The sequence below is a fragment of the Squalius cephalus genome, assembly GCF_949319135.1.
Source record: "Squalius cephalus genome assembly, chromosome: 1".
In the NCBI taxonomy this organism is placed as follows: Eukaryota; Metazoa; Chordata; class Actinopteri; order Cypriniformes; family Leuciscidae; genus Squalius; species Squalius cephalus.
In genome coordinates this window covers 27,983,762-27,996,536 of record NC_137122.1, presented here as the reverse complement: position 1 = coordinate 27,996,536, position 12,775 = coordinate 27,983,762, and the positions used below count along the sequence as shown (strand labels likewise).

Here is a 12,775-nt window from a genome sequence, read left to right as displayed (position 1 = left end):
AGCAATAAGCTCCTTTGCTTCTTGTCCTCATTTGTCCTTTGCATTTGTTTTCTTGAGGAACACATGCGAATTTGTGGAGCACTTGCAGCTGACAATACATATAAAAAGTGTCAGGACAGAGTTGTTTGTCCTTTCATTTATTTTTTTGATAATTTATTAAGTTTTATTAAAAGTAAGTGGTGGCTTGGTCAACTCTTTGTGGAAATGTGTAAAGTAAAATTATAGGCATTTTAATCCTTTGCTCAAATAACTCATTCGAAAAAATGTAAGGCCATAAATAAATCTTGGAAGACCTGCATGTTTATCAAACATATCATTCTCCAATAAAAAGTTAGGGGGGGAAAAGAGAGTCATTAAAAATACTGTAGGAAATTCTAGGCAAAGAACATATATTTGAGATTTTAAAAGAATTTGGTTCTTTTCCTTCAGGTAACTTTATATTAAATCCTTAATACAGGAGGAGATGACAGCCAACAAGATGACTCAGTTCCGGAGGCTGGCGAAGGAACGGTGCTAATTTTATACTCTTTAATGTGCGTAAGAAAGGACTGATCAAACATGAAATGTTCTCTCTCCAGATGTATCACACATGACTCATCACTCAACAGAGTTACATAAGACCGCCTGTTTTCATCATTTGTTGACAACACCCCACATTCTTGCAGTCCTTGTGCTGACTTTGAGGAACTGTCAAGTGTTCATCAGCATGTCTTGGACAGCTGGTGCCCCTTATTGGTGAAATATGAGACTAGAATTTTTCAGTTAAGTTCAGTGTCAGTTCAGTTTCTCTGTGATACAAGTACAAAGTGGGTCTGGTGCAGTAGAGTGCTTCTTCATGAACAGTTCATGCAGTGCTCCATTATTTAACCTTCAGGCCATTTTGTATATGACACTGAGTAAATGAAATGCTCATAAATGTTTAATGAAGCTGTGATATAATGCAAGCATTTGGAAATGCTTTGTGCTCTGCTTTTCATAGATGATTATGCCAATTTGGTGCAAAAGATTCAAAACAATATATATATAATATTAAGTCACCTGCTGCTATCAAGTGAGTTATGTTCATACATAATATAAAAATGCATTGATAGTAAGTCACCATGCCTGTTTCCCAGTGATGCTGAAAAAGGCAAGTTTCTTCCTTGCAACCTTTTATAGTTCTGTAAGTACAGATATATGCAAACTACTAACAAAACTGATTAAATATTTTTTTTTTCTATTTTTTTTCATATATGGGAAATTATTATAATAATATCACGACAACTCCTGGTATAGTATAGACGGATGGTGTAGTATTGACTTCTAGAATAAAGATTGTGAGGATTATATATTATATGCATAAAAATGACTTTCAGCAGTAATTACCCACTGCAATATGTGCTTTTTCTAATTTCTGTATTAGTTATATATTTGACCATTGTTGACTCTAAAACTTAGCTAGATTAAGTTACAATAAGAGAAAAAATGTACTATCCAATTTTAATTGACGTAGAGAACCAGCGTATATAAGTTAGAGTAATTGTTTGAAGCCAGAAGATACTATTTGATTTTAAAACCAAATAATTACTTAATTTCAAAGCAGATTAAACCTTCTGTGGTGTGTTATAGCTTGATTTATTACAGTTGTGCTGTATATTTTCCATACGTCCTCTTATTTAATTCACATTTAAACCATAAAGTTGACCCTCAGCTGTTGAGTTCTCATTCCCTTGCCATTACTTCTGTAATATCCTGTTCAACATCACGCCGCTGGCCACAGCTGGAATTTTCTTTCTTTAAGCTGTTCATTTTTTAAACAAGGCATTGCTCTAGGGACCTGTGTTATCACTTGTCCACTGTGTTTTCACTGATCGGATAGCTAATCTACGGATTGTGAATAGATCAGGTGAAAATGCCCTCCAAAACGCATTCAAATCTGTTTGCAATCCAAATACTCAAACCACTTCAGAAGTGTAAAATGCAGTTGTTTGTTCAATCCACATACTGTATGTAGGTTACTCCTTCCAAAACGGTTAAATAAAAATTAAGGTGCTTTAACTGTTGATATCCTATATTTTTACAATAAAACTTACGACAAACATGTCTTCTAATATCCTCAGTTGTTGCGTATACCAAGCTGCATCGAACACATTTGTAAATTACTTTCCTTGAACCCATTGTGCGAGTTCACTAATACCGCATGCTTTATATAGCCTGCATGTTGCTGCTGATTGGACTGCAGTTCTGACACACCCACCAAACAAGAGAAAACGTATCTCAAACCCCGTTGCACACCGTTTCCAGGAAACATGACGTTCAACCCGGAAGCCGTAGCAAAACGTTGCGCACCGTTTTGAATTTGAACGTGCCCCAGTTGATTTCAGCAGCTCCTCAAAAAATGTGGTCGCACAAGAAATCCAGGAGGGGGGTTTGCTGACTCTTTATCGATTACATCTACGCTAGCGGCGGTCATACTGATTGAAAGTACTTGCTTAGCATCACCCAGTTGATTCCCTCGACAAAAACCCAGTAGGATTTTTCCATTGGCTTCTGAATTATAATATATAGCCTATGGATGATAGCTTGTGTTCACCGCAGACCTTATTATGACCGCCGCTAGCGTAGCTAGCGAAAGCGGTCATATAGGGATTGTCAAAGTTTTTTTTTTCTTTTTTTCGTCATCTACTGAATTTTTTCGTCAACGATACCAGGGACACCGAAACACCGGGGAACATGAAATTTGGTGGGCATGTAGCCCCACTAGACTTTTACGGAAAAATTTCGTTTGGTCCCCGGGGGCCACTCCCCCCCCCGCGCTGGGCCCCCCCAAACCCAAAAAATGCAGTTTTTCCTAAATAACTACCTGAACCGTCGCACCGAGGATGAAGAAATTTTTATGGTATGTTGCTCTTAAGGGCCCACATCAACCTAGCCCATAATCACTCATTTGTGATTTGCGCCCCTCCCATAAAAAATGAAAATGCAATATTATTCTGCTTTAATCGCCCCTATCTTCAGTGGAGATGTTCAGAACTGCACCATATTTCATGTGTATGATTAACTTGACATCCTCTGGGGGTATGCTAAGTTTCGTAGAATTTCATCCATGGGGGGGTATAAAATAAATTCATTTATGTGCACATTTAGTGACTGTACACTCATCGGCCTGTAGATGGTGCTGTTGAGCGAAGGGTTGCTGGTTTAGGATGATACTGTCACACACACACATGCAGGAATACAAACAAACGCAAGCATGCACACACACTGACATCCACACGCACAGACTCACACACACAAACACACACGCGCACACACATGTACGCACGCATACATACACGCACACACACACACATACACACACACATACACACACACACAGACAGACATGCACATACTACTACTTTTTTTAGGTATCAGCCATATACCCGATTTACCAATACCCAATGTGTTATGCTTGGGCAGTATACTAATGAGGTGGGTGGGACATGTTTCATGCCATGTTAGATCACATCCTGAGAGTCTACGCTTTCAGAAAATATATAGTTTATATAGTTGAATCAGTTTTCTCTTCATGGTACAGACCAAAATGTATTATGTGTACACTTTCTTCACATAAATCCATAAAATCCCATTAATTTCAATGGGACATTTACTTAAGTGTTCTACTAGGTACAGTGGGAATGAGTTTAATTTTGTTAACATTGTTTTTTTAAAACTCTGGGACCAGGGCTACAAGATAAAACCACTTTTTTGGGGAAAAAATGTTTTTTATTTCAGTAAAACACAACAAACCCATGCCAAAGTCAGATAACTGACTTTTACCATCAACAGGTACCTCAACCGTTTGGCAGAGGTTTGTAGAAATTGAATGGGAGGGTCCTTTGAAAAAAAATCACAGATTTTTCATACTTAGTATGTATAAGTATATTTTTTGTGGAAAGCCAGTGCAGGCCTGAGCGGCGGTCATATTTTGTACCGCCATGCGGAACCGTCCTGCCTGGACCACTCTATTATTTATTAGACGAAGAAGATGGACGGAAGTGGAGTATAGAGTCCGGAAGATATGGAGGAAGAGATAGATGGTGGGGAAAACGAAAGAAACAAAAAGAAGAAGAGAGGAGTAAGTTTATGTTGGAAGAAAGTAATTTGAATCCTTTGAAATTGACTAAATTGCTGAAGGAAATGGTTGGAAATATTGAGAATGCTAATATGTTGAGAGATGGGAAAATTATGTTTTGCAAAGACATCAAACAACAAAAGGCTGCTCTAGGGATTAAAACTATATTAGGGCAAAAGGTTACAAGTCAAGGTATGGGAGAAAAGAAGTGGATGAGGGGAGTTATCACTGGAATACCAACAAATGTTTCTACAGATACGATTAAGAAAAGCATCTCAGGAGCGAAAGTGATAGACTGAAGGAGGTTGAAGTATACTCGAAACGAGGAGAGGATGAACACTCTTTTGAAATGAGAATTGGCAGTGATTAACCATGCTGCTTATAAGATGCTGGCTTTCTCACCCTCTGGAGTCCAAAGCTTGGGTTTTGGTCCCTGTGGTTCTTGCTGTTCGGTTGTCATGCTGGCATTCTCACCCTCTCCAGTCCAAGGCTTGATGTTGTTGTGTTTTGCATCTTTATATTTAACTTTTTGTTTGATGTAGTTATGTCTGTTTTCTTGATTAAATACTTGTTGTTTCAAATTTGATTAGAAGGATATGATTTATTTATTTCTTTCTTTCTTTCTTTCTTTCTTTCTTTCTTTCTTTCTTTCTTTCTTTCTTTCTTTCTTTCTTTTTATTCCTAATAAAAATTAAAAATCGAATTAGGCCTATTCCTTTCGTTCATCGAGGCTTCACACTCCATCCCAGTAGGAGGCGTAATGCACCTCAAGCTGGTTTGCCAACCGCCAAAAACACAAAGGAAGAAGTCGGCTGAGGTCCGTCTTGTTTCCTGTGCTGTCTGAAGTTTGCTGCGGTAAATATTCATCCAGTACAAAATAGCTCAAAAATAGGTTGATTTTGCATTTTGATAGAAGCTAACTAACAAATAAAAAAAAATAAAAAAAAAAATTAATAACTTAAACCAAACCGATTCGGTGACTGCAGTTATGAATGGCTTGAGACAAACAAATTTCAATTTGGTTTCGGTTTCGTTTTGGTTGCTTCTATTAAAGGACAAGTTCGGTATTTTACACTTAAAGCCCTGTTTACAGATAGTTTCTGATGAAATAGAACGGTTAAGATTAAAATTTGGACACATGCTGCTGTCCCGAGAATTTTAGGTTTCTTTCGCTTCTCCCCCCACCTACAGAATGGCTGCCTATGGGCACTGGAACAATCCTTCCTAAAAACGCATTAAACTTTCGTTTACAAAGACGTGAAACTCACCGAGTGGTCAGGGGTGTTCACTGATATGCTCACACAAAAATCGCTGCAAAAGATTGTTTCCAACAGGTTTTATCGTAGTTTTTGTCAAACACAAACAAACAAAAAATTGGACAAAAAGGATTGTTCCAGTGCCCATAGGCAGCCATTATATGTAGGTGGGGGGGAGAAGCGAAAGAAACCTCAAATTCTCGGGACAGCAGCATGTGTCCAAATTTTAATCTTAACCGTTCTATTTCATCAGAAACTATCTGTAAACAGGGCTTTAAGTGTAAAATAGCCTACCGAACTTGTCATTTAAGGAAAGTGAGCTCTGTAAGTCTGATAATCTTCGGAAAACCTGTAACGTCAATTAGTCTGACGTATTATTTCTCATTGAGCCAATGTTAACAGACTATTGCAACAAGAATTGCACTTGGGCCAATTAAAAAATTTAGATGTGACCAGTCACTACAAAATTTTGACTTGGAGAGGTTAGAAATTTTTTACAGTGTTTGAATGGTAGTGTACAATGTTACAAAAACTTTCTATTTCAGATAAATGCTGTTCTTTTGAACTTTCATAAAAGAATCCTGATGTTTCCATCCATTGATAATAATCAGAAATGTTTCTTGATCATCAAATCATCATATCAGAATGATTTCTGAAGGATCATGTGACACTGAAGACTGGAGTAATGATGCTGAAAATTCAGCTTTGATCACAGAAATAAATTACATTTTAAACTTTAAAAGAGACTTTTCTCAAAAACGTACATCAGTAATTACTCTCCTGTTTTTCATATGACAACTTGAAGTTAAAGACAAGTTTACAACAGATATATTTTGTAATATATAAAATTTTTATTTATTATAATAATCATATTTTAGCCATTTAATTAAAGGAACATAATGGGGAAATAATATCCTGGCTTTTCCCAGTTTTGTAATTGCATTGAATAGTGCCCGAGTTTTTGAAACTCCAAAAAGTGCTTCCATCCATCATAAAAGTAATCCATAGGACTCCAGTGGGTTAATAAATGCCTTCTGAATCGAAGCGATGGGTTTTTAGAGAAAAATATCCATATTTAAAACTTTATAAACTATAATCACTGGCTTCCAGCAAAGGCTGTATATACATGTTCATGAGAGAGTCGAGTTCTGGAGGAAGGGTGACCTCTGACCCGGTGTAGGATGGAGCTCCTCTTCTCTTATATCGAAATCCTCCGGCATTTTTTTTTCTTCAAACTTATAATTTGTGACTGGCATTTATTTTTTGCTCAAAGACCTCTGTGCTTCTGTGTTGGTTAATTCTCATGTTAGAAATTCTCACGTTAAAAACTTTACAGCACAGTAAGAGTTTAAATTAGCAATATTTTTTGTTTGCTTTTGGCATCTGATAGAGCTAAATATAAACAGTAATTGACTCTGTTTATTTATTTATAAATAAACAGAGTCTTTATTTATATTCCTCTCCAGAATGTTAATTCAAAGTTTATTTTTAACCAATGCACTTTGTGTATGATTACATAGAATTAAGTTCACATAAACCTAGTGTTTTAAAGGGATGGTTCGGAGTAAAATCAACCTAGGGTCCTTTGCACCATGACCTCGAGCCAAACACCCCCCCCCCCCCCCCCCCAGAAGCCTTTTTTCCCTTGGTCGAACATTAAAGTTAGAGCTTATTTAGATATATCAGCCGAATGGCTTAGTGCAGGCGCTAACGGATCCAAGGTTGTATCTCGTAAATTACCCCACTAATAATGTCCAGAATGGTACCAAACTTCTACAGTAGTACAAATAGGTTCTGTACACATAAAACGAGGCATTGGAAAGTTTGTAAGTACATCAGGAGTTTATTTGAATAACACTTGCCTGATGGCTTATGCTACCACTAACCCGGACGTCGAGGTCACTTCCCTTATTTGGGAAAAGCCTGTAAAGTCCTGGCAGAAAGCGATGCATAATGAGGTAGTGTAACCTATTTGTAGTACTGTATAAGTTTGGTACCATACTGGGCAAATTTACGAGATACAACCTTGGACCCATTAGCGCCTGCACTTAACCATTCAGCTGATATCTCTAAATAAGCTCTAACTTTAATAATGTTCGAACAAGGGAAAAAAGGCTTCTGGGGGGTGTTGAGGTCATGGTGCAAAGGACCCTAGTTTGATTTCACAATTTCGAACCATCCCTTTAATACTTTTTTCTATAGTACACTCTCCTGTGTGAAATTGCTCAAATGTGGAAATTTGATTAATAATTTTAATGTTGTTTGAGTAAATCTGTCTTGTACCTCAGGTTTGAAAGGCCTGCAGCATGGCTTGTTCACGGCAATCTGCTATTGAGTTCCTCAAAAACGCCAGGAGAAACCTGGTGACCCATATGGAGAACCTTCCTCTGATCATTGAGAATCTTTATCAGCAGAGGGTTTTCAATGACCATGAGGTCGATGCTCTCAAAGCTGAGAGGACAGAGTTTGATAAAGCCAGATGTATATTGGATTGGGTCACTAAAAAAGGGGAAGAGGCCAGTTATGAATTACTCAGGATTTTGGATGTCACTAAGAAGAGGACATTACATCCTGATTTACACTCCTGGATCAGCTGTTTTCCATTAAGAGTGGAAGATGAAGAGACCAGCTATTCATTTGGTAAATAGATAAATGAAAAAACATTTTGGTGAAATTAACACATTTCTAATATAAATTGTGTTTTTGTTGCTGTTTTAGGTACAAAGCCCTGTCAAAACTACCAGACAGCGCTCAAGAAGAAAGCAAAAATGATTCTGAAGGACCAAAGGGAACATTGCTGTACATATCCGGTTGACAAGGCACAAGGAAACTTCCATTTTATACCTGTTGTTTTAGAGAGAGACTCTGTGATGAAAACTCCTCAATGCAAAATAAAATGGAAAAACAAAAAATGCAAAAAGCTGCGGCCCAAAAAACTGAGAGCATACATTCCTACTGAGCAACAAGCACTTTCACCTGAGGATCTGCTGAGATGCCAAGATAAGAACATCCTCCTCATAGGCAAACCTGGAATAGGAAAGACTACAGTTGTCCAGGAAATGTTGCATCTGTGGGCAGAGAAAGATGACAGAGAGCTGGACTACATGTTTTACTTTGATGAAAGTGTTTTGGCTCACAGTTCTAGCAATGACAATTTGGAGTCTTTTTTCTTTGATGCATATTTAAAACCAATGGATAAAGACAGAAAGGACGTGTTTCAAGATATTGAGGAAAACTCGGAGAAAGTTGTCATTGTATTTGATGGCGTAGTCGATTTAGAAGAAAATTCCACCTTATGGAAGATCATGAACCACGAGCTCCTGCCTGATGCCAAGATTATAATAACATGCAGATCAGAGGTGGAATATGATCCGCTTTTCTCCGACTGGCCGACACTGAAAGTGTATGTCCAAGGATTCAGTGAGGAGTCCATCAATGCTTACTATCAGAAGATGTTGGCTCACGATCCTGTTCTTCTAGATGTTGTTTTGAAGAATCAAGAGCTGTTCAGTCTCAGCCATGTGCCAATGTATGCATTCATGATTGTAGACTTGATTCAATTTAAAAACGACGTTTTCAACCATCCACACACAGTCACGGAAATGTACATCCACATTTTCCGTTTTGCTGTGAAGACGCATGGAAAAAAAAAAAATGAGGAAATAGATGAATACCTGAGAGAGATCAAAGATCAGGTTTATTTCTTGATGAAAAGTGCATTCAATGCAACTAAGCAAAAGTGCCTGAAGTTTCTAGATATTACCAGTGTTAAGAGAGACATTTTTCAGGCTTTTCTGAAGACGATCACAATAAGAGACTCTGCAATGACGTACTGTGCTTTTCTCCACAACACAATGCAGGAATTCTTCTCAGCTTTGTGGCTTTTTGGACATCCAGATGAAATTGAGAAAGTCCTACAACTCTGTCAAACTGAGGAGAATAAACACATGAAATATGTTCTTCTTTTCCTATGTGGACTTCTGGGAGAACACAACATTAAACTCATCAAATGTCTCTTCCCAGAGGATCAGACAAAGAAAACATCTGACTGGTTCATTGAGAAGTTTTTGGAAACTTTCCTCCAACCTCAGAGTGAAAGTGAAGAGTTTGATCTTCTCTATGTGTGTCAGTGCTTGTATGAGCTCCAGTCTCCTGAAGCGTGTTTAATGTTCCTGGAGAAGATGGACCATCAGCTTGAGCCTGAAGAAGATCTCGACCCTCATCAGTGTTGTGCTTTGACTTACGTGATCGCTCAGTCCAGAGATAAAGAGGTTTATCTGAATCTGAAGGACTGTAACATGACTGACGCAGGAATGAACATGATGCTCAGCTGCGGACCCAAGATCAGGTACTAAGGAATAGGGGTGAAACGATATATAGCAATATAAATAAAAAAAAGTGACAATGTATCGTGTGTGTGAAAATCATTCGCAAATCGCAATATAGTTTTTTTTCACTCCAAGACTGAGCTTACTGTGTTTATAAGGTATTATAAATACCTTAAGAATAAATATTTATTCTTTCATCATGCACTCACCCCCCTGTCATTTTAAACCCATAAGATTTTCATTCATCACATTTTTTTATGAAACCTGAGAGATTTCTGTCCCTCTATTTAAAGTCCATTTCCCTAAAACTTAAAAGATCCAACAAGGTCATAAAAACATTATAAAAAAAAAATCAATCGATCAGTTTAATCCTAGTCTTCTGAAGAGACATGATCGCTTTATACGATGAGCAGAATTACTGATCAACAGACACACATATTGTAGTGTAAACATAGACGTTCAAATATAAGTGTGTATGTGTGTGTGATGTGCAAGAATGACATGAGGGTGAGTAAATGAAGACAGAATTTTAATTTTTGTATTAACTAACCTCTTAACGTTTGGGAATATTTATTTTGACACGTTTAAAACTGTGATGATTGATTGCGTTCATCTGAAGCACATACTCATCACACTGAAAGCACAAACATCATTTAAATCACCTTATACTACAGGGCCGTTGAATGCTTGAATCTGATTGGTTGACGAACGTTCTAAGGTGTGCATTATTTTCAGGGAAACGCACAGCTAAAGTAGTTCCAGGCAGGTCTTGACCGCATTACAGTTCCATATCACTTCGCGTAGTCAACTGTAATAACCGAAAATAGGATACAATTCATAACAAGAAAAAACATTTAGATCTGCAATTTTCAATGTCTAGCTTCACAATCAATGGAAACATGCAGTTTAATTTTAATAAATAAAGTATATTCCAATAATCAATAGAAAATTAAACTGAATATAGGCTAAATAAATGGATAGTCCTGCAGCACGGATTTTTATTGCAGATAATATAACAAATAAATAATTATTGATAGGCCTTACTTGTTAAAAGGCTTTTTTTTATTATTTATTTGGCTAGTCTACTGTCATCTGTCAATAATAGAAAAAAAGAATGAACGAATTAATTAAAACGAATTGAATTAATAAATAAATAATAATATTGACGCACATGCTTTTCTGTCTCATTATTGCAACATCTCTCTCTAATAACTGCATAAAGCCGAGCCGAGGACACACTTTAAGGCCGGTTATGAATGTAATTTGATGACTGATCATGCCCAAACGCGTGTTCAAAGTCGGTGTTTAAAATCTGCTGCGATGAAAACAGTCAGAGAATGTCAGCTAGTCGTGTGTCCCAGCATTAGTCTGCTATCAGTGGCTCAAACCTCCGTTACTAACTCTAAAATGACGTTTTGGAATTAGCAACGGAGGCATTGGATTAGACGCGTAAGAAATTAGTCCTACATACAATAGCGTTTTAATGACAAATACTTTACAAACGTCTTGAAATACATAATCTGAACAATGTTTCGAGGTGTGGTAACTGTAGTATAAGCGGAATAATTGACTTCAGGCCGTTGAATTATTAGAAAAATAATGCACACGCGAGGTGTAACGGCCACTCCGCTTCGCGTCGTGACCGCATTACCACCTCGGGTGTGCATTATTTTTCTAATAATTCAACGGCCTGTCGTCAATTATTCCTTACATATCACATTTGTAGTTTTATTATGATGATTCAAAGCTTTTTAGATGTTTTATTCTTATCATGTAAGTGCATTTATAAAGAAGGGAAATAGTGAGCAGCGCAAGAGCTGTTGTGCTTGCAACTTGTAAAGGCGGGCGTACACGGTGCGATTTTTGCTGTTTTTACGAGCTCGCAGAGGATGTTTTTCACTCGGGAGAAATCGAGTGGAATCGGTGATGCTCGCATGGTCGCGGCTCGCAGCGTGTGAGAGGAATTACGAGCCGAGCATGTAAAGCCTGGTTCACACGGCAGGATAATTAGGCCGATTTTAGTCCCGATTCACCCCTTCCGACAATCTTAAGGATGCTCCGATATCGTAAAATAATCTGATCAGATATTCCTGCCGTGTGTGGTGTGTTAAGACTGCTCTCGTCTGCTCGGAAGGACTTCGGGACAGCTCCGATCTCAAATCGGGGATATCTAACATGTTGGATTGTTTTGGCCCGATTTCTCCTCGTGTGTGGTGTCCCCCGGGGACAAACGAGCATGCAGCATTGACGGTCTCTGTGTTTAGCGCGAAAGCTCACGTGATTTCTGCCGGCTCGGGATAAAATTCGTGCAGGACAGTCTACCAGCTGCTTTGACGCGATTATCAGTTAAACTGACTCGCAACGTGTGCAATATCTCACGACCTCCCGAGTGTCCGAACTCGCACCGTGTACGCCCGCCTTAAGAGATCCAGTGAATGCCTGCATTGAAAGTGTTTTTAGTTTCAGTGACAGAACTACATTTAAATGGTATCGTTATTACAGTATTGTGTATTTTACCAAATCGCGACATGAGTGTATCTTTACACCCCTACTTTATTAAGGAAGGATCATGATATTTGACTAGTCAATCAACAACTCTTGGACTACATTTAGAGATGCGTATCTCAGATTTATAGCCTGCCAAGAGACTGACTCCACAGGACTAACTGACACACTCTACTCAAGTCATTTCTTTCACTTCAGCTACAGTGGCCATGACTTTTACCCCTAAAAGCTGCATCTAAATTTGAATTGATCACATACTTTTTAATGCAGTTCAGAAATGGCATGAATATATTTACACTGCAGTTACGATTAATTAATTAATTAATTTAATTAATTAATGGTGTAAGATTTCTTTTTTAAATTAATATTGAAATCTGAAATGTATTTTCATATTTCAATATTTAATGCTCATCTATTCTAGGCCACCCCATAAACCCACAGCAAAAAAACACACTTGCTGCAAACTTAATTTACATTACTTTTAAGAATAATAATACGAATGTTGGGAAAGTGCATGTAGGGTTTCTCTATTGCATGCAGAAGCCCTTTATCAGAGATGAGGTAAATAGGCTAATAGTGTTTCAGTCCAA

At 37.7% G+C, this 12,775-nt stretch overlaps 1 protein-coding gene across 1 annotated transcript in view; it reads left to right on the top strand.

Annotated features, from left to right (window-relative positions):
- Window positions 1-4,882: 4,882 nt before the first annotated feature.
- The window catches only part of LOC307171490 (nucleotide-binding oligomerization domain-containing protein 1-like), a gene marked incomplete at its 3' end in the record, with an annotated part of 28,113 nt that continues 20,220 nt past the window's right edge, over window positions 4,883-12,775 (top strand). The window contains exons 1-3 of the mRNA XM_079893145.1: window positions 4,883-4,951; window positions 7,641-7,992; window positions 8,071-9,700. Coding sequence (XP_079749271.1) covers window positions 7,659-7,992; window positions 8,071-9,700 — 1,964 coding nt within the window. The 5' untranslated portion in view covers window positions 4,883-4,951; window positions 7,641-7,658. The remainder of the gene's footprint in view (window positions 4,952-7,640; window positions 7,993-8,070; window positions 9,701-12,775) is intronic.